The sequence below is a fragment of the Cyprinodon tularosa genome, unplaced genomic scaffold, assembly GCF_016077235.1.
Source record: "Cyprinodon tularosa strain WSP-4 unplaced genomic scaffold, ASM1607723v1 ctg879, whole genome shotgun sequence".
In the NCBI taxonomy this organism is placed as follows: Eukaryota; Metazoa; Chordata; class Actinopteri; order Cyprinodontiformes; family Cyprinodontidae; genus Cyprinodon; species Cyprinodon tularosa.
The window spans coordinates 115,609-138,280 of record NW_024039650.1 but is presented as its reverse complement, the minus strand read 5'-3'; the positions used below and the strand labels follow the sequence as shown (position 1 = coordinate 138,280).

At 37.1% G+C, this 22,672-nt stretch overlaps 1 protein-coding gene across 2 annotated transcripts in view; it reads left to right on the top strand.

The window, feature by feature from the left end:
- The first annotated feature begins 1,435 nt into the window (after positions 1–1,435).
- The window catches only part of LOC119775563 (zinc finger E-box-binding homeobox 1-like), a 92,553-nt gene continuing 71,316 nt past the window's right edge, over positions 1,436–22,672 (top strand). The window contains exon 1 of one of the 2 annotated variants that reach the window (XM_038273582.1): positions 1,436–1,575. In XM_038273582.1, the coding sequence (XP_038129510.1) occupies positions 1,518–1,575 (58 nt within the window). In that variant the 5' untranslated portion in view covers positions 1,436–1,517. Of the gene's footprint in view, positions 1,576–10,647; positions 10,832–22,672 lie in introns of those variants that run through there. The other variant, XM_038273583.1, reaches the window with a different exon arrangement.

The following is a 22,672-nucleotide window of genomic DNA, read 5'->3' as shown; positions in this document are numbered from 1 at the left end:
TATCTATCTATCTATCTATCTATCTATCTATCTATCTATCTATCTATCTATCTATCTATCTATCTATCTATCTATCTATCTATCTCTCTCTCTCTCTCTCTCTCTATATATATATATATATATATATATATATATATATATATATATATATATATATATATATATATATATATAAATATATATATACAGTATATATATCTATATCTATCTATCTATCTATCTATCTATCTATCTATCTATCTATCTATCTATCTATCTATCTATCTATCTATCTATCTATCTATCTATCTATCTATCTATCTATCTATCTATCTATACATACCTTTTAAACTTGTATAATTATATCTTTTTAACCTTTTAAGCTCCTGGAATCTGATGGATGTCCTCTCTGTACTTCATAATCCTATTTAATACCTTTCATATGTGTGAATTAATCTAATTAATCTTCTCTTATTAACAATTTTTTCAATTTTAAATACATTTTATAGATATATACCCATCTCTCTCTCTCTCTCTCTCTCTCTCTCTCTCTCTCTATATATATATATATATATATATATATATATATATATATATATATATAAATATATATATACAGTATATATATCTATATCTATCTATCTATCTATCTATCTATCTATCTATATATATATATATATATATATATATATATATATATATATATATATATATATATATATATATATAAATATATATATACAGTATATCTATCTATCTATCTATCTATCTATCTATCTATCTATCTATCTATCTATCTATCTATCTATCTATCTATCTATCTATCTATCTATATATATCTGCTCTCTATATATATCTCTATCTATCTATATATATATATATATATATATATATATATATATATATATATATATATATATATATATATATATATATATATATATATATATATTTATATATATATATAGAGAGAGAGAGAGAGAGAGAGAGAGAGATAGATAGATAGATAGATAGATATTAAATTATTTGTTCCTTGATGACTGTTTTAATTCCTATTTAAATTATCTGCGATCTAAAGTGACGTTTTTAATAAATTGGGCTAAAAAAATGTTGATCTCACCTTCCCTTAAAAAATAAATATCCTACTTGAACTATGGTTTAATTTCTAATAAGAGTTTTTCTCATACAGGCCTATTCTAAAGTTATTACTGTGTAACCAGCTCCTCCCTTTATTGCAACATTTCCTCATGTTCACCTGTGCTGATCAACCCTTTAACCTCCATGCTATGTGTTTGGTACCGGGCCGGGCCTGGCAGAGCTGTCCGGAGAACCTCCACCCCTGAGCGGCCAGCAGGAAGGGCCGCGCTGAGGTGTTCGAGGAGCCGTAAAAACTGCTGGTGTGTCGTAAACCAGGTGTTTTTTCGCTAAGGTGGGGGAAGGGATGAGAGTAGGGGTGAGGAAGGGTGAGGAGGAGAGGGGCGGGTGAGGGGAGGAGGTAACTTGCGGAACGGCTGCGCTTCAGACCCAGCGAGAGGATCATGGCGGATGGCCCCAGGTGTAAGCGCAGAAAACAGGCGAACCCGAGGAGGAGCAGCGGTGAGTCCAAACTCTTCTCAAACCGCCTGGAAGCGAGCCGGACGCTCTGTCCGGAAGCTTCCCCGCTTTGGTAAAGTCCTCTCGGGGACTTTTGGGAGCGAGTTGAAGCTCATAGCGGGGACTTTTTTTTCTGACGGGCGTTTGCGTGCGGTGGTGTACCGTTATACCTGGCTGCCTTCTGTCCGCCTAGCGGTGCGCTGCCTGGCCCTCAGAGGACCGTTATCTGCCTGCCTGTTAGAAAAAGCACAGGAGCGCTTCCTCCTCGGATCTATCCTCCACTTTCCTCCACTTTCTTTCAACCATCTTTGCTTTTTTAGCACTTTCTCAACACTTGGCGGCAGGTTGAGGGGCTTTCACGTAACAACGTGGCCCGCTCTACTTTAGTGATTTTTTTTTTTAGGGCGAGGTTGTTGCGGGGTTAGTTGCAATGCTAACTTGCTGCCACCTCGGGCCGGACGGAGCTTTTTATTTTTATTTTCTCCTCCCGTTCAAAATAATTGAACTTCGCCTGTGTTGCTTTTGTGGCCGCATGGTAAATTGAGAAAGCAGGAGTTCGTGTTGTGTTCAATGTTGTGGGATTGTTTAATTTATCTCCTCTTCATATCGCTTTTATGGCCACAACTGAAGCAACACATGTGGCTTTGTTGAGGTAAGAGTTGAATTATAGTAGCTATTGTTTAAAAGTCGACATTTTGTCTCCTAGGATCTCTGCACCTGCAAGAAGGAAGGGATTTTACTGTTTTTGATTATTTCAAGGAAGCTTATATCAGTAAAAATAGAGTTCACCTGTCTTTGCTAATCATGGTTGGGTGTTATTAGCACATGACAAGGTGCTGTAAAATTATCTATGTCACACATTTGCATTTAATTAAACCATCCCTCATACTATCTTTCATGTTTGTTTGTTTTTTAACTTGTTTTTATATATATGGAGTACCAACTCTGCCATATTTAAGGCAGAAATAAATAGGATTCAGGAAATATATAGGGTAAAAAATACAAATGAAAAATAAAACAAAAATATTATATCATGCACATAAATAAATACGGGAAAAAAATTTATAAATAAATTCAGTTGAAGATAATAAGGGACAATAAATAAATATGGTTATTATTACATAGGTGAATAAATAAAGAAGCTAATTAAAACATATACATTTATTTTTTACTATGTAATTTAATTTCTACCTGCATTTATTAGTTTATTGTATTGTAGTATTTATTTATTGAACATTTATTTATTTTTAAATATGGTAGAGCTGGTCCTCCATTTAAATATGTATGGAGACTGTAAAACATGCCTTTAGCTGACAGAGGAACCCATTTAGAGAGCAGTATTTATATCTAATTTGTAAAAAAAAAAAAAAAAAAAAAAAAAAAAAAAAACTATATATATATATATATATATATATATATATATATTATAATTTTTTATTTCAGATAAAAAAAATCTTTTTTTGTCTGTCAATATGCTCTATCCAGAACTCCTCAAGTGGAAACATTTTAGTTTCACCTGGTTTAATTTGACAAAAACTCTTCTTTAACGAACCTTTTACTATCTCATTATTAATCGATCCATCAAAAACATTTTCAACAGATTAATCGAGTTGCAAAATAATCGTTAGTTGCAGCACTAATACTGTGGATGAATCTATAAAGTAGAATGTCATTATAACCTTATTTATTTTATAAAAAAAATAATCCACATATTACACTGGCTAATTACAAAGAAATCAATGTATATTAAGTATTTGTTTCTATTGATTTTAATGGCAGGTCTTTACAGCTCAAAGAAACACCATCCTTCACTGTACAATAAAAAATTAGAATATAACATAAGACCAATAATGCAAGGGGCTTTTAATACAGAAATTTGCTGTTAGTAAAATGTGCAAAAGCAGAAGGGTCAACCACACAGCTTGACAGTGATGGTTTATATCTCAATTAGATAGAAAATCAGGAAGCTTATGTATTTTAGTCATTCAGTTCAATAATTTAAACATATTCAGTACATCCAGCATCATATAAAGCCTTTTGTTTTTGTAATTTTTAGAATAATACCTTTTAGCTAATGGTCACCCAAACTTAAGTTTCTTAAAAACTTATTTTTCATTAAATAATTAAAACAAGTATTTTAATCATACAGAAAACAGACACTTAATGCCCAAAAAGAGTCAATAGAAAGGCTGTTGTCTTGACAGTTTTCCAGCAGACTATCATTAACACTGATAGAGAGGATAAGCCACTAAAAGCTGTTAAAAAAATAGGCTGTACTGATTTGTCCAATGATGTTTATGGAAAGTTTAGTGGAAGGAAAAGGTTCACGACGAAACAGGTGCATAAAACACTAAACACGTTGTCTTACCGTTTATCGTTTTCATGGAAAATAAGAAATTCAGCTTCACTCTTACAATGATAACATCTACTCCCCATATATTTCATATGAACTATATGAGCAAATATTTGTTCATATAGTTCATATGAGCAACTATTGGAAATCTTGTTTAATCCATTTTCGTAAACAATGCATTAAACCACTTTATGTAGCTGCTGTGCTACGGTAGCCATCTTTTAAAGCGGTATTTGTTTGCTGCACTCAATCATAATACATTTTTGTTGAGAAGTCCGGCTCAAAATATTCAGATAAAACACAGAACGAAATAAAAAAAAAAACGCAAATAAGACTCATTAGAAGACGTCCTCAGAAAATTAAACTCCTTTTTAAGAAAAACATGAGTTATAAAGCATCCTTTGAAGAAAACTATGTGTTGGATTGTCAGCAGGGGTTTGTGTATGTGTCAGAGGAGGGGTGATGTGGGGGGATGAGTGTCTGCCTGCAGGGGAGTAATCCTCACAGCTCTGCAAAAGAAACCGTTTTAAAATCTTCTTGTTCTGGATGTGAAGCAGCTGATCCGTTTTCCTGATGGTGGTTTGGTTCTTTGGCAGCATGTCTGGTCTTTCTCTGGACCTGAGCAGCATACATGGAGTCCAGATCCGGTTAATGGCGTCCCACAATCTCCTCTGCTGTTCCTCTTGATGTGTCCTGTGCATGCAGCTCCCATGACCACACTATCATGCTGATACACAGGATGCTTTCAGTTTGTGAGGCAAATGAGCAGAGGGTCAGCTTCCTGAGAAAGAAGAGCTGTTGTTGAGCCTCCTTCACCAGGTGGGAGGAGTTCTCAGTCCAGGAGCCCAGGAACTTTCTGCTGACCTCCTCCCCCTGGTATGCAGAGAGGAGCATTTCCACTCTTTCTGGACCTCCTTGGTCTTTCTGGTGTTCAGGATAGAGATATTTCAAAGAGAAAATTGTGATGGTAATGCATTTTTAAAATACCGTTCCCACTTATATCATTGTCGCAAAAATGATTTACAAACAATTCTGATTAAAATGTTTCCATATCCAGAGAGATCCAGAGTTAGCTCCCAGCTTCAGCTACTACAGCTAGAAACCAAACATCAGTATGGCTGAAATCTCGAGACCTGAGCCTTTAGAGGCAGATTAAGGCAGTTACTAGGTCATCCTTTTATCACCTGAAGAACATTATTGTTTTACTTGATGTGTTTTTTTATGTACCTGTCATTTAATTTAATGTATCTCTGTTTATTATGTAACTTTGCTGCCTCTTAGCCAGGACTCCCTTGAAATACCGGTTTTTAATCTTCTTTTTCCGGGGTAAATAAAGGTTAAATAAAAGAAATCTGCAAGATAAAAGGACTGATGTTGGTAGATAGAGAAGAAAAGCCCATATAGGAGTTTGTGTCGGATTCATACAACATGAACTGTGGATGGAGTCATTAGCAGAGCAAGGAAAATCCCTGACACATTATTTATGTTACACCTCTCCTTAAACAGAGACAATACCAGGAACACCTGTCCTGGGCTTAGAATAAAGTAAAACCTGCATTTTATTTGGAAACAAATTACCAACACAGATTCAAGAGTAGATGGGAAGAGAATCTAGGACAATCAGGACAATCTGTGGCACTAAAGCCTTCATTCTGCTCACAGGCTTTGTAAAGATGCTGATTTCTTTTTGGCACCTTCCCACGCTGCCAAAATGGCTGATATCTTCTTTAATGATCATGGCATCACTAAGTTGGATGGAATGGCATATTCTCCAAATATAAATCCTACTGAAAATTTGTTGAATAGCCAATAGGAAGATGAAACTGTAGCAGAGGCAACGTTACAGATGAGCTTAGGGTCACTATTAAAGGAAACGTGGGTTTGGTAACCTGCCTGCAGAGCCACAGGTTGATCTAATCCATCCAGGTGAAATGGATGCAGTGATACATGCAAAAAGGAGGCCTGACCAGTTATTAGGTGTTTGAACTGTACAGAACATTGGCATACTTTTCAGTAGACTGTTATTTCTTTTTTAAATATCTTCCTTTATCTGCCTGAGAAACTAAGGTTTGGGTTTTTATAAAGATTAGCAGAAATAAACATTTTAACTTTGTGTAATAAAGCTATAATGTATCGCAAGTATTTTCTTAATTTTGATAGCAAAATAATAGCTTTTCAGTGACACTAAACTGCTGAGATGTTGAGAGTTTTTTTCTGTAATAACATGTTTGGAGCTCTTTATTTGAATCCATTTGGTCATGCCTTTTTCACATCATGAATATCCTCACTGCTTTAGCATTCTACATGTTACAACCTTAATGAAACATTAGATGTAAGGGAAAGACTTCATCTTTGAGGCTCACAAAGCTTATTTATTAACATGGCTTTGACTAGGAGTAAAATGCATAAGATAAACTGCATAACTACTACTCCTTTAATTAAAGGGCTGCCAAAAGGCCGTTGCCTTTGGCTGGTACAAATTGAGTCCCGGTTGGGGTATTATTCCATGGCTGACAGCTGCATTTAGTACCTGAACAAGTCAAATAGCAAAGCACTGAAACTACAAAGGTAGAAAATTGCAAAACAAGCACCTAATTGGAACGCTTAGTTTATTAGGATTGGGTTAAATGCTCTTTATATGCCATTATGCTCGATATAGCAACTAGCCACTGGCTTATCTCTGAGGTGTTGAGGACTTTAAAAAAAAAAACTTACATTTTTAGCTTGTTCATATAACACATGCGAAGTTGGCTGTAACATTAGTAATGTGGAAACTGAAGGAGATCTACCATGGTTGGCAGCTACATCTGGCAAGCTATGATCTTATGTAGTGTCCAGGTATAAGTTAACCCTTTATAGGGCAAGTTAGTGTTTTTGATCACTTGCATACCCTTTAAAAATGTCCTCCTCGTCCCTCAGTGAGCTCTAGAAGCACAAGATCTATATCCAGCCATTCAGCAAAGATACCGCTACATGCTTGTACATCTTATTTTGGCCTTTGACCATTTAGATGAGCCCTTGAATGATATATTACCTACTGTAAATTAAGTGGGAGAAAAAAAAAGTTTAAAAGTCAAGAAAAAAGGTGGAATAATAGAAGAAATCGACATTATGGAAAAACTGACATCATTTGAGACTTCAGCAAACTATAATGGAAGAAAAGTGGATAAAAAAGACAACATTCAAGACAAAAGACGGAGACAAAAAATAAAGAACTAGATAAACCAGATGGGACAAAGGTGAAATAGAGAAATGGCTTCCAAGCAAAGGTTATATTCAGTGTTATGTTATATTGCATGTGAAGTGTTCATGTACATTGTGTATGTAAACAACTGTGAAAAATGCTAATAAACAGTTGAATGTTAAAAAAAGTAAATAAGCCTAGTTAACAATTGTATTTAGCTTTATAAACAAAAATTTACGTGCCAGTATCAGCATTAACGCCTCTAAGGTTATGTTGTACAAAAAAAGGGTGTGTCTTTCACACTCAGAGTGTTTTTCATGAATTTCTTATAGAAGCTCTTTTGTAATTTTTCTTAATATATTTGTGCAAGTTGGTGTTTCTTGTTATTACATTGACATTGATTTTTGCCATCAATATATATACATTTTTTTTTATGCTACAAAGGTAATAAGGTATAGTCTTGGATTCAAATAACACTATTGGCTTGAAATTTAGATTTTCAAAGTATTTCACTGTGCCCTATAAAGGGTTAATGAGGTTATAGTAGTGAAAATATCACATACATTCATGGAAATTTCTGTTACATCACCTGTATTTTTGTTTGCTCAGGTAAAATACCTATACCATCAAAAGAAAGTGATAAATCCTTTCTTTCCATGACTGTATCCACTCATTTTATTGATTTATAACTGGAATACCAAAGCTCTTCACTTGCAATTGCAGTTTCTTAAACGCCATAAAACCTGGATTTTGTTCTTTTTCTAAATTTTAACAAACAAATATCCAATATGTTTATCTGAGTGTGAGCTAATAAAATTCTGGCTGTGTGTTTTTGTGTGGAGAGCTATTTCTGTGAAGAAGGGGAAGCTTTATAAATAGAATTTCACCAGGGATGGGTGTGGTAGCTTTAAAGTCGTAGGGAAACGGCTGTTCCAACCGTTGCATTTCCGAATTCTCCTGAGTGTTGCCCGACTTTACACGAGTGAATAAAGTGAATGTGATTGGTCAATTATCAAGGGGGCGGGATTGTTGTGGTGAAAGGTTCACAAGCAAGTTTGGTTGTGGCCGGTTTGTCGGAAGCATCTTGCTAACCAGTTAGCAACTTAGTGCTAGTAGGTTCCCAATGGGAAATTCCATTGGGACCATGTAGCACTAAATTGGTGACTTAGAAACGACACTGTCAAGGAACGCTATGGAGAGTTTAGTGTCGGAGGTCGGGAATGAGTCTCCTCCGTCATTCATTTTTTATTTAGAGGAGGAAAGCGGGGACGAAGGTGTTGTGGAAGAGGACGCCAGGGCGGCAGAAGCTTGGTTTGGTGTAGAAGGCTTCCAGCCGTACATGTTTGAGCCCTTGCCTCGCAACCCTGCCAGTTCTGTTAGCTCTACGCCTGCTGAAGACACAGACGTCCATCCCCGTGAACACTGGGACGGAACTCAATGGGAAAGGACATGATTCTTATTTCAACCGTTGTGTATATTAGCTGCGACATATGAATCAAGATGCTATGACCTAAAAAATTTGATTGACAGATGATTGTTGGTATATGATTGGCCGAATTTAGGTGTTCAGGCTGACATATAACTCATTGGCCTGCATAAAAATAACGAAAAAAAACTCAGATTTTAAGACAGGATTTTTTTTTAAATAGAAATTTTTTAAATTTTGGGACAATATGGTCTGATAAAGATTACATTTATATACATGTTTAAGCCAGAATGATTTGACATTTAATTATGACTTCCCTACGACTTAAAACGTCACAAAAACTGGATTTTTGTCCATTTGTTTTTATTTTAACAAATAAATATGGATAATAAAATTCTCACTGCGTGTTTTTGTGTGGAGGGTTATTTCTGTGAAGAAGTGTTAGCTTAATATAAATTAGGGCTGCAACAACGAATCGATAAAATCGATAAAAATCGACTTTTAAAAGCGTTGGCAACGAATTTCATCATCGATTAGTTGTGTCGCGCGATTATTGCGTCATCCGCCGCGCCGTCATCACTGCCTCTTGACTGAAAGAGGAAGAAAAAAAAATACGGCAGAGCGAGTCAGCGCCGCAGGTGCAGTGTTGCCAACTCCGCGACTTTTCAGACCCCTCCAGCGACTATTTTTCAAAAAAGCGACTAGCGACAAATCTGGCGACTTTTTTCGGTGTCACTGGCGGCTTTTGGAGACTCTTACGTGAAAGCATGCATGTTCCTACTCTGCCGTGGGGCGCCTCCCCCACCCCAACCGCGTTTTCCCGCAGGAGTCCCTCTCAGTCAGAGCCTCAGCGTCCAGACTGCAAATGAAGCGCGCATGCACCGGGATTGACGGCGCAAATTGATCACAATAATTAAAATAGCCTGCGCTTTGTAAAGCGAAAAAAGTGATAACATGCAACTTTTTTCAAAAGAAATTAACATGGCACTGAACCACCATGTTTGTTTGGTTTTAAAGTGGGGAAACGTAACGTTAGTTTCTCAGGTAGCTCATCTGATGCTTTCCTTAGCTTGTTAGTAGGTTACAGACAGTGATAAGGTTGGCTACTTATTTTACTTTTAATTTCATTTGAATTAGCTTAAGCAGCGTTTATATTTACTTTATAAATAAATTAACTTGCAAATTATGAGGGCAAGACTTTTAAAGTTTAAATCTTCTGGCAAAGATAAAGTAAAGATGATCCTGCAATTTATAGAAGTAAAGCAGAATAAAATCCAGCAAGATCAGTAATATGTCAATTAATTATCTGCCACATTCCCATGTAAATATCTGTCTTTGGAGGATGTGTTTTTTAGCACCCCTAGTTCTCTCATTTTTATTCCAAATACAATTTATAATTTGAATCACAGGGCTATTTTTATCTCTATGGTTCAGTATTTTCTCAAGTAGCAACTTTAACTGCTGTACTTTCCTGTCTTAAAAGGCAGTACTCTTCTAGTCTAAAAAAAACTAATTTGTTGAAATGGGGGGCCTATTGTTTGAACCCCTTAGAGGCTTTTAAAAACAAAATTGTCTTTTTTTGCGCTTTATGAAACAAAGTACCCTATATTTTGTGGATGTACAGCTACATTTCTCATGTAAGTTTGCGTAGTTTTAACACAAACATTTATTTTTCATATTGCACCAGTACAGTTAATGAGCAACCTGTACTTGTGTGCTTGTTTGTTCTGTCTAAAATGTTTATTTTGGAATAAAGAGGTTAATATAAAAAATATTTTTTGTCCGATTCATCGATTAATCGAAAAAATAATCGGCCGATTCATCGATTTTTAAAATAATCGTTAGTTGCAGCCCTAATATAAATAGAATTTCTCCAGGGATGGGTGTGATAACTTTAAATTTAGGCAATGAGACAGAGCCTCTGATTGGTCCGTTTCCTACCTGCCTTCTGCTCTTCATAGCGCCTTCCAGCCAATGATAAAACCCCACAAATAGAACCGTTTCCATTATAATAAAACGTTGGGTGTGTGAGGTTGAGCCGGAGGGGCAGGAAAGCACCTTTTTTTTTTTTTTTCTCCCTGCTGCTGACGCCACGACGGTGACTGTGCGTCTGTACAGGAGCCATCATCATCATCACCACCATCATCATCATCATGTTTACCTGAACGCGGATAGCGGGGCGGACAAATGCGCTAGAAATAAACACAAATTCCACCTGCGGCTCTCAGGATCCTCTCTCCGTCTCTTAAAGGGCTCACCGAGCCGGGATTAGCGCTCCAAATGTCAACCTGTGCAGGTAGAGAGGCGGATTCTTTTATTTTTCTATTATTTTGGTAGTTTTTTTTGTGTCATGCCAGACTCGCTTGGATGCTCGCCTCCCTCTGTTCTCGCGGGATTTATGGCATTTCTGACCCACTTGTGCATGCTTTATCTCTCCTTTTATGTGCTGCTTTATGTGCGTCTGGTCGCGCGCACCCCACGCGCTCTCTGTAAATCTGTGCATGCGTGTGCAAAAAGGAGCGCTGCATAAGGTGGTTTTTCCTCCAGTGTTACCTCTATACAACATCGCCCCTTTTTCTATTAAAAATATCCGATTAGGATCTATTGTCCAGCGGGGATGCAGGTGGCTTTATGTGGAGGGAATGGCGGTCAGAGCCGCTGCTGCAGTGAAGGTGGGGTTTGTTCTCCTGGACGGGAGACAGCCAGGTACGCAAGGTGATGCAACACCTATAAAGGTGCAATTACTGTTGTTTTGCTCGACATTTAAAGGAGCGAATCCTGCTTTGAATGCTTTCATATTGATCATTACGTTTCTTTTTTTCTTCCTAAATCATAAAAGGCGTCTCATGGTGGAGGTAGATCCACCGAGGCGCCCAATCAAGATGGCAAAAGGTGTTCAGTTTGTCATTGCGCAGCGCTTTCCTCCACCTCCTCCTCCTCCTCTCTCTGGCGTTCAGCCCGCCTCCTTTCAGACGTGTGTCGGTCTTATTTTGATTCCACCTGACACTGGCAGCTGGATCACAGGCGCCTCTTTTGATTTTCATTAGTCTGAGCTGAGGGTCCCATGACCCCCTGCCAGTCCACCTTAATGAGGCAACCAGCTGCTGATACCTGCTGGAATATCTCAGAACCTGCAGGTTTTGATTTATTTAGTTTTTTTATTTTACACACTTTTTATTATCACTATATCAGGGTTTCTGTGGGTCATTAAAAGTTATTAAATTAGTATTTTTTTAAATTAAGGCCATAATTGGCATTAAAATTAATTAAAGTCATAGGGAAATCCTATTGAAATGTCAAATCATTCTGGCTTAAACATGTATATAAATGTGATCTTTATCAGACAATATTGTCCCAAAATTTAGAAATTCATATTAAAAAAATGCTGTCTTAAAACCTGTGTTGTTGTTTTTTTTTTGTTTATCTTATTAAGGCCAGTTAGTTATACGTCAGCCTGTACACCTAAATTCGGCCAATCATATATCATCTGCCAATCAAATTTTTTAGGTCATAGCATCTTGATTCAAATGTCGCAGCTAATATACGCAAAGGTGGAAATAAGAATCCTTTCCTTTCCCATTGAGTTCCGTCCCAGTGTTAACAGGGATGGACGTCTGTGTCTTCAGCAGGCGTAGAGCTAACAGAACTGGCAGCGTTGCGAGGCGAGGGCTCAAACATGTACGGCTGTAAGCCTTCTACACCAAACCAAGCTTCTGCCGCCCTGGCACTAAACTCTCCTCCTCTTGCATGTTTCCGTTGTCCATAGCGTTCCTTGACAGTTAGCACTAAGTTGCTAACTGGTTAGCAAGATGCTTCTGAGAAACCAGCCACAACCAAACTTGCTTGCGAACCTTCTGCCACAACAATTTCCATCCCCTTGATAACCGACCAATCACATTCACTTTATTCACTCGTGTAAAGTCGTGCACCACTCGGAAAAATTTGGATGCAACGTTTGGAACAGCCGCCTCCCTATGACTTTAAAAAACACTTTACATGCACGGGTCAGTTTTTATTATCACACTCACAAATGTGTAACATGTAGCTCTTCATTCAAACTAATGACTGTCACTTTAAACTGGATAAAATTATTGATTTGATTGTGTAACTCATTCTTTTTTGGATTTTGAGACATCAAGTTTGATTTAACCTGAACTAAATACATGTCTAAATGGCCCAAAAAAAGTTTTTGATTTCTCTCAATGTGTTTATATATATTCATGACCTAGAGGTAGTTTTTTTGTTTGAGTCACATGTGAATTGAGCTTTGCATGCCATCAGAGCATATGATCAAGTCCAAGTGAGAGGGCGACAGTGGCCTTGGGTGTAGGAGTTTGCCCTAAAAGCGAAGGGTTGATGGTTTAAGCTCCGGCTTTAAGTGTTGTTGTGGCATTGCCTACTGATGGAGGTCAGAGTAGTGGTGGTGCCAGTGTACGGCAGCCTCGCTTCTGTATGTGAGCAGCTGTGGCTACAATGTAGCTTGCTACTATCAGTTTGTGAGTTGCTGACGTTAGCTATCCAAAAGCCCTCGCTCGTTTAACCGGGCTACATCCAGAGCTAAACAAACATTGCTTGAAGGTACAGATGGGAGATTTATTCGAGTTAAATGCTGGATACCCGGCCGTCACTGGCAGCTAGATATTATAAAGAGCAGGAGGGCTGTTGTTGCATGTTAGTTTAGTTAACATCATTTTACATCACCTGCATTCACACCATTTAAGGCTATATTAACAATTAATAAATACGTAATATGTAATAAATTTGTAATCTGTTTCCCTGGTGTTTTTTTTATAGAGTTTGTAAGATTGGAAATAGAAATTATTTTTGAAGTAAAGTCAAATGAAATGTGAAAATTATAATTTGGTTATATTTAAATTAATTAACTGGTGTCGAACATTAAAACATTAATTCATGTTAATTTATTTTCAGGTAAATTAATTAGGTTGGTTCAATTTCAATATATTAGTTTGGTTCATCAAATGAAATGTTCAGCAAATCATTTGGGTCAAGTGCAGTATTATTGTTTACGTCAACATAAAAGAATCAGGTCATAACTCGTGATTAAATTCAGATTCTGTGAATTCAAATATTTTAGATATAATATCTGGACATCATTTTTTTATTTGAGCTAGGTTATACTTTTTCCAGTGGAGTATATGAAATTAAACTAGATATTATCCGATTTTTATGCTCTGTTTGACAGTTAAAATAGAATTTATTTCTAAATAAATGAAGGCTATGCTGAAATAGTGATTTATTTATTTATTTATTTTGGTATTTAACTAAACTTTATATAGTTTCCCCCATTAAGTAAACATAATCTCTGCTATTGACAGTCTCTTCATTCCCATCATATTTTACTTTACTTTTTAAAGTTGCACAGGTATGCAGTTCTTTATTTGATCACATGTGCTGTCACAATAAAATGAACATCATCTATTATAAAATAATAATTTCTGCATACTTACAGGAAGCTAGGCTAATGCATGCTATTTCTATCTCTTCTTTACCTCTGTTTAAAATTTAGAATAGTAAACACGAGCGTTACCCGACCTGGAATATTCCTCTCTGTTTAAAGATTGTTTATAGTAGTGTTGTTGAGGATTTAGTCTGATGAAAAGTTATTTTAATACATATAAACTCGCTTAGCTGCATCTAAGCTCTAGTAAAAGTTGTTGAAGCTAAACTAGGCCTGCTGTTAACAGTTAGTTTCCTGTCATTGTATTTTTATAAACAGAATACAAGTTTGTATGAATCCCAATCTGTTTCATAAAATCTATGTTTAATGTAGATGAATTCAGTCAATGCTTAGATCATCTGAATAATTTAGATAATAAATCTGAGCTACTTAAAGGTAGCCCAGCATCATAGAGCTGTCACCCTCAAACTGAAACTCAAGGTTCAGATGATGTTAGGTTTGACAGAAATGATTTTAATTTTTCAAGCCTTCAAATCTATGCAATCTGTTCAGCTTTATGACTAACATACATGTCTCCACCTAAGGTAAAAGATTCACAGTTTAATTTTCTTTACTCTTTTAATTGTATTCCCTCAGGGCAAAGTGAAGTAAATATGGTGTGTTAACAACTACAAAACCATTAGTCCACCAGTGCAGAGAGTTTCAGCTTATCAGAACTCTCCGCATGTCTAATATGGGTAAGCAATGACTGAAATGTAGTGTGCATAACAAAAAGTTGTTGGTGAAGATTCTCAGTCATCCAGGTCACAGTCATTCCAAAAAAAGAAAGTTAAAAACAATCCCCTGGACTTTGATTCCAAGTTTGAAGAGGTGTCGCTTCCCATCCAGGAAGCTTTTTCAATTCAAAATGTCTGGAATAGCGTTGAGTTCGAGGTTTTATGGTAAAGGGCTACTGTATAAAATCTCAAACTCAACGCTCTTCCTGACATTCTGAATTGAAAAAGCTTCCTGGATGGGAAGCGAAACCTCTTCAAACTTGGAAACAAAGTCCAGGGGATTGTTTTTAACTTTCGTTTTTTGGAATAAGACAGTTATTTAAAAAGATGGATATTACAGTGAATGTTATTTATGTTATAATACTTGCATCTCTAGTAGCTTACCAAATGCTGTCCATAATGAGACAACTTATTATGGAAAGGGACACAAATTTAATGAAGTTACCTGCTAACTTTTAAAAAATTGTATTTAGTAAAAATAGTTTCCTGCCCTTTAAAAATATGATTTCCACAAGTAAAGAAAACTCAACTTAGATTCATATATAAACACCCAAAATCCTAACTTTGACCTTTTTACCTAAGTTCATAACATTGCTGTTAGAAACAGATCTTCCAGAGTTATTCCAACAGTTTGAAGGAAACGAAGCGACTGCAGTCCTGCTACCTTTGGTCGTGGCTTCATTATCCTGCACCTTTAAAGGGCTCCATGTTTGTATATTCATGGATGCAGGCTTGACTGTGCTGTAATCTTACACTGCAATTTAGGGACTGGAGGAATGCAGCCTGGTGTTAACATACCTTTACAGGATAAACAGAGCGGCCACCTCCCAGGCTGGAGTCAGCAACAGCTTGGCTCCTCGCCGCCCTCTGTCTACAGGAAGTGAAAACTTAACTCGCTGGATCTGTGTTATTTATGTTCCCTTTTTTAGTTTATACTGTCCTGTTTTTCCAAAGTACAGCGTTATATCTAGAGGAGACTTTAGAAGAATTTTTAGTGATTGCTTGTATCTATTTTTGCACCAAATAACTACATTTAAAGAGACTAAAATAGTAAAGAATACATCAGTTTGCTGCCTGAGTGGTAGATAAGGAACATTTTCTCAGTGTGTTCCTTTTAACCTGCTCCTGAAGTTGTAATGCATTGCTAAAGGTTAGCATAGCTCAGCACATCAAATCTGTATTGAATAGTTCATTCTGCAGAGGACATTTATTAGACCACCTTCTTCGAATAAACCCAAATGATTCTTTTCTGCGTATGAATGTGCTACAGTCAGTCTGAGCTGAGCTTCTCTGCTTCCAGCTGTTTAAACCCTGCAAAGCAGTCATGTGAGTGTCTTGCCTCCAAGGGAACACTAAGCATATTTGCAGCTAACTTAATTCTCCATAGACTTGATTCACCTTAGTGCTCTGATTAGAAAATGCAGTTACACTAATCCAACTTGTTATTGTAGCATTATCCTGGGTATATCTTCTCTTTCGTCTCCAATGAATGTACATAATTTTATATGTATTCCGTTGGTGTTATGTTAGTATGTTATTGGTGCGTGTTTGATTGTTTGAAATGGGGGTCAGGAACTGATCTGGAACCTGTGATTATTCTTGTGACTTTCTCCTCATGCTGAAGCGCCTGGGGCTGCATGTTTCCTTTGCAATAGTGGGCCTGTGGAATGACAAAGCACCACAGGATGTCTTCACTAAGTCAGCATTAACCCCTCCCCCGTTGCCTTTTATGGTGCAGAGGGGCGGTGCATTGTGGCCAGTGATGCTGGTGCTGTGACTAATTGAGGAGAGTGTATAATGTGTGTGTTTGTGGATTTGAGTGTGAATGTGGGAAACTGCTACTTTCCTTTAAGCTTTGCATAACAACACAAGCTCTTTTGTTTGGGTTTACATGCATTAACATGTAGCCTCAGAGGTAAAATGATCAACAGTCACAGTCTTACTGTTGTGTGTCAGATAAAACCAGAGTAAATCCGACGCATCTGATTGAAACTGCAAGTAAAAAATGTTCCACTTTATTAGTTTTATTGTATTTATGGAGTTTGAGTTTTATTTATTAGCTCCTTTTAAGGTAAATACTTCCCAAAATGAACATTTATCAAATATCCTAAAGATTTTTGTAAAAAATGTTTTAACCCTTCCAAAATGTTCCCGTTTAATTATTTTTATTAGGGTTTTATGTGACATTATAACACAAACTAGTGCATAAATATGACTAATATTACAAAATATTTACAGTAAATATCCAAAAATGAGGCGCGAATTTGTGTTCAGCTAGCTCTGAGTCAGCATTTTATACCGTGTTTTGTGGAAGTCTATTTTATATTTTATGTTACACGTACCTCTGCCGTCTTTTTACATTTAGAGAGTAAATCTAATGCTCGTTGGGGAAAAAAATCGGACTTAATTAAATTGGATGTTTCTTCAAACACCAGTTTTTATAATTCTTGCTCTACATTTATTATTTAAGTTGTTGTGCTTAAAGGTGAAGGTTTGATCAGCCCTGTGGATGGTAAACCAGGTCCATCCTCTCATTATTGCCGAACAGTTTCCATGTCCCTGCTGGAAGAAATGATTCCCCGCAGCATGATGATGCTAACACCGTGCTCCACTGTAGTGGTGGTTTATTTAGGATGATGAGGAGGAACGGTGTTTTAAATTTTTTACCATCTAATCAGTAAACTTTTTTTTTTAATTAGGGCAGATCGATTTAGCCAAAAATCAAAATTGGCGCTATATTCAACCAATACTGTGGTTGCGAGTCTGTTGTTGTCAGACAGGTGCTTACTTCTACATGCATGCTAGGATCTGCATGCTAGCTGAACACTTTCCCTTCGTTTCTTTGTGTTCAGCAAACTTTAGTGGATTACTGCCGCCTAAAGGGCTGAATTAAGGAATGTAGTTTCATACTCTTTGAAATGTAACTAAAATTGTAGGTGTCTGCAATTTGAATTGTGTTTAGTGAAATTCTGATTATATGCAAATGAAATAAATTTCCAAACCTTAAAATATTTCCTTTGTGGTTTGTGTGCAATCTGCAAACTTCTTGCATCAGAAGCCAAATTTTCTGTGAGTACACAACTAATGTTTTCCTGTCCATAGATGCTCTAGTTTATTCTTTCTGGGACACTAAATTGAGTTTGGGTCGATGTTCATGTCTTGGTTTGGTTGCTTCAGGTGGTAAACTATGACTGTTTGGGATTTATAAATAAACTCTGCTTTAAACCTCTCAAGAACCTCAGAGGTTTGATGTTTTCTATCAAACCTCTGAGGCCTTAACAGTTAGATCTATGCTTAGATTCATTTACGCACAGTTAGGCTCTGCTTCCGCTCTCTGCGACTCCTGTGCTACATTGGATTTTATTTACAGGTATCAGAAGAAAAAAATCTGAATTTACATAAACACTGCACTGTTTTGCATATTAAAGTCACACATCAATTTCCTGTCAGAATTTTGCTCCATGTTGAGGGTAGCGGCGGCCTAGTGGTTAAGGCATAGAGCAGAGGTAACCAATTAGAAATCAGCTTTGGTCCGAATAAAAAAAGAAAATCAACAGCCAGTAAAGGTCAGGAGACATTTTTTTTATTATAATCTGTTACTTTAAACACTGAAATAAAATGAGGTGATTATACATCCGTGTTATACATTAAATTTTTAAATAAAATAAAAAAAATAAAATAAAAGAAATTTTTCCATTTTAACATCTAAAGTGTATTTTTCAAGTAGAGAACAACGATTGTTCAGTTCAGTATAAAGACAATATCCTGATTCACATATTTTATAAAACACCTGAACTGACCGCTGTTTTTTTCTCTTTTTTCTGGTTTAATGTTCGCAGTGGGCTTCATGCTGCCCTGCAAGGCTTTAAACCTGGGTTTGAATGGAGACAAAGCCATTCTAAAGCACATACCAAGGAGCTCATTTTGAGCCTGGATCCATATTCATTTTTGATTCTGTTCATGGTGGAGAATCCTGCTTCACAGCAGCAGGTTGATCCAAACATCCTCTAAATGTTCAGGGTCATCTTTGAGCACCATTTCACTTTTCTTTCACGAGTTCACTGCAGTTCTTCCAGCAGTCCACACTTTCTCTGCTTTCTTTTTCTCATCGTCTTCTCCTTCTTTCTCATCGCCCGGCTTGCCACAGGTTTGCCTGCTGTGTCTAAAAGTAGCAGCAGCAGCAACTCGGACTGACAGCAGCTCATTGGCTAATGTGTATCACGTGTAGCCTGGTCCCAGACACTCTGGAGGGCTTTACTGTATTAACAGGACAAGCAGTGCAAGTGAAGTTAGAAACTGCCGTTGGACAACATGCAATATTTTATAAATGTTTTAAATCCGGTTGGGTCCGAATTAGTAAGCAGGTGGATCCGGACCACAGTCCGCTAATCCGTGACTTCTGGCATAGAACTTGGAAGTATCTGAGTTGGGGCCCCACTCCCACAGACTGCCACTCTGGGTCTCTGAGCAAGACCCTTAACCCCACACTGCTTCCAGGGAGCTGCACAATGGCAGCTCACTGCTCCCCAAGGGGATGGGTTCACCCTCACTAGTCATTGAAATACTTTGCTAATCAACATTTCAAGCCAATAATGTTATTGGAATCCATGACATGACCTTATTACCTTTGTAACATAAAAAAAAATATGGGTTTTGTTGGCAAAAATCAATGCAATAACAAGAAACACCAACTTGCACAAATATATTAAGGAAAACAAAAAAAAAGAAACACATTTTTTGTTGGTACAACATAACCTTAGAGGCATTAATGCTGATACTGTTGGTTTGTTGACAAACCTAAATATAACTGTTATTAACTAATTAACTTTCAAATTAGCTTTTTAAATTTTTTCTTGACTTATATATCATTCAAGAGCTCATCAAATTGGTCAAAAGCCAAAATAAGATGTACAGCCATATGGCAGTATCTTTACTGAATGGCTGGATATAGATCTTGTGCTTCTAGACCTCACCGAGGGACGGGGGAAACTCCACTTGTAAGAGGAATGCAAGTGATCAAAGACGCTAACTTGCCCTATAAATGGTTAAATGCAGAGGCAAAATTTCTCCAATCAATAAAGTTCAATTGTTATTATTAATAATCTATCATACACAAAAAAACAATCTAATATATTGAAGCCTGTGTTTGTAATGTGAGAAGATGTGTAGAAGTTGAAGGAGTGCGAATGCTTATGCTCTGTACAGTCTGTGGAGTGAAGGTGTCACATTTGAGGTACAGATACGGAGAGCGTTTTTTCGAGCAGAGAGGTGTCGGCTGTTGCACAGGTGTGACTGGCCTGTGCTGCTGCCTGTGAACTCTCAGCGTCAGGCTTATTTTTAGTCAAGGTGAAAGGGAAATGGCGTCCTGCCCTCTGATTTAAAATGAAACCGAGAGCAACTAATTGTGTCACTCAGTTTGAGCTTGTTCAACTTCGGTTCTCTTTAGAAAAGTTTAAACTTTTTTTTAATATAAAGCTTTTCATCATTTTTATCTTTTCATGTATTTTGGAGGTAATTGAGGAATAAACTGATTATTTAATGAAAACATGACTGTATCTGGTGTTATAGCTCTGAGCTCTTAATGCAGAATGCTAATCTTAAACAAAATTTAAGCGTGGAACCGGAACTGAAGTCTGATGAACTGCTTGGTTCTTTTTTAGATTGGCTCTGCTGATTTAGATACAGAACCTACTTCTCATTCAAGCATCTGAATATTCATGTGTTGAAAAAGCTCCCAGCTAAAACTCCCCTCTCAGTGCTTGTTGAGAGCCCACTCTCTAAAAGCCACCTTGTGGTGAAGCAGCTAATGAATGCATTTATAGATTTTTTAAGAAGTTTTATCTTAGAGTTTGTGTGGAAGACGTGAGGATGCAGGCCTCCTTTTCAATGCAGAAAGAATCCCATTCAAAGTTGTTTTAAGAGAGAAAAAGGAGAGAAAGTCCTTCACATTCAGCCAGTGGGGAGCTTTTCTCCCTCTTCTTTGGTGGCGGTAGAATCTGTAAACCCCTGCAAGCCCAATTCTCTTGTTTTCTTCAGCCTGAAAGGCAAAGTGGATAAAAAAAAAACTCAGCTCAGAGCTGCTGCCCGCCTCCAGGCACCAATCCAGAGTAGAGGGGGCGCTGTTACAGCAGGAATCCCAGGCGTGTCGGCCACTGAAGGGGATCGCAGGAGGTGTGGGAAACTCTTTGATTAGGTTTATAACAAAACAATGAAAAATAGAACAACATAGGGCTGGGCGATATAGAAAAAAAGCTTATCGATAAAAAAAAATGCATATTGATCGATATCGATAATTATTGAAAAGATTTGAAACCATATTTTATGTGCAGCTCTGCCTGGACTTTTTATAATATTGCTAAATGATTTAATTTTAATAAAAAACACAAACACAGACTTCGAATGAAATCTTTATTTAACCAACTTTTTTAACCATAACAGAATTGTTTTAAAGAAAAATAACTTAAGAGACCTGAGTTATGTTATTAAATACTGACAAAGAATAAACTAAAGTGACCAGAAAAGTGACCAAAATAAATATAACAAATAAATAAATGCCCCCCCACCGCCGCCGCCGCTCCCGTTTCCTGCTTTAACCTGAGTTATTACTTTGAAGTTTCTGGCCCCTCAGCATTTTTATCTCAATTGTTAGAACTACGTGGGAAACTGCCCAGAACTGAAAATATATATATATTTTCCGAAGATTCCTCGGAGGAGAGCCGCACCGGGGCCTACAAAGCTCCTACTCCTGCGGCTGTGAGCGGCTGAGATGATAAAAAAAAGTTGGTTTCGTTATCAGACTGGTTTTCACTGGTTCCTGACACATTTTCCAGATGACTGTGGCTTGTTTTTGGTCCGACTTGCCATGACCGAAATACTGCCAGACTGCCGAACTACAGAAACCCTTCTTTGGAACAATATCCTCCGCCTCTCCTTGCTGCACAGCTTCATGTGCTCTGTGTTGTGGTTTGAGAGGGCGGCGCTTGGTGACGGCGTGCCTGGGTCCGCGATTGTGATTGGTTGGGAGGAAGCAGTGACTAGCATAAACCTACATGCTAGGCTACAATTAGAAGGAAGGAAAACTGCGTTTCTTTTTTATCGAACTTTTATCGACCCTCTTTTTTTCTATTGCGCCACACGTCTATCGATCGATATATATCGTTATTGAATTATCGCCCAGCCCTAGAACAACAACAATTATATAATAGAAGGAGGGCTTGTATAAAAAGTTCAGACTAACTTTGGATGAATCCTTAAGTTAAAACATTAATGTTTTACGATATTTACTCAAGAAAAAAAGGTACAATTACCTTTCTTTAAAGACCCCCCCAAACAAAAAACAAAACAAAAAAAACTTCCTACTGCTTAAGGGCTGGTTACACTCCCGTGTTTAGCATAGGGGTCAGTATTGGCAAAGAAGTCATGATTCGATTCGAATCACGATTCACATGCTACGATGCGATTCTATCACGATGCATCATGATACTTGAAATATTACGATACTGCGAAACATCACAATATTTTCACTGAACACTGTTAGAAAAAGATACAGCCCTTACCAGTGGCTGACTGGCTGGGTATGATCTGGATAATGTCTTCAATTGATACATAACTCAAAGCAACTGAATTCATACATAGCTGTATTTATTGAAACAACTTTTGGAGGTGTTGCCATGAAAACAAATACTGGACACAAATATTACTATTACTGTCGTGGACACACTGACAAAATGATCTTAGGATTCATCAAACCTAAAATAACAAAATAAGGCTAATCAGTGCCGTTTACATGGCCTCAGTGGTCCTTTAAACCAATTAATCGAAAACATTCAAATGTATATTTCGGGCATCAACACATCCGCAGCGACATCTGCTGGACTGGAAGTTGTATTCCACTTGGTTTGGCTGATGTGCGCCAACCATTAATGCATTTTATTTGTTCATT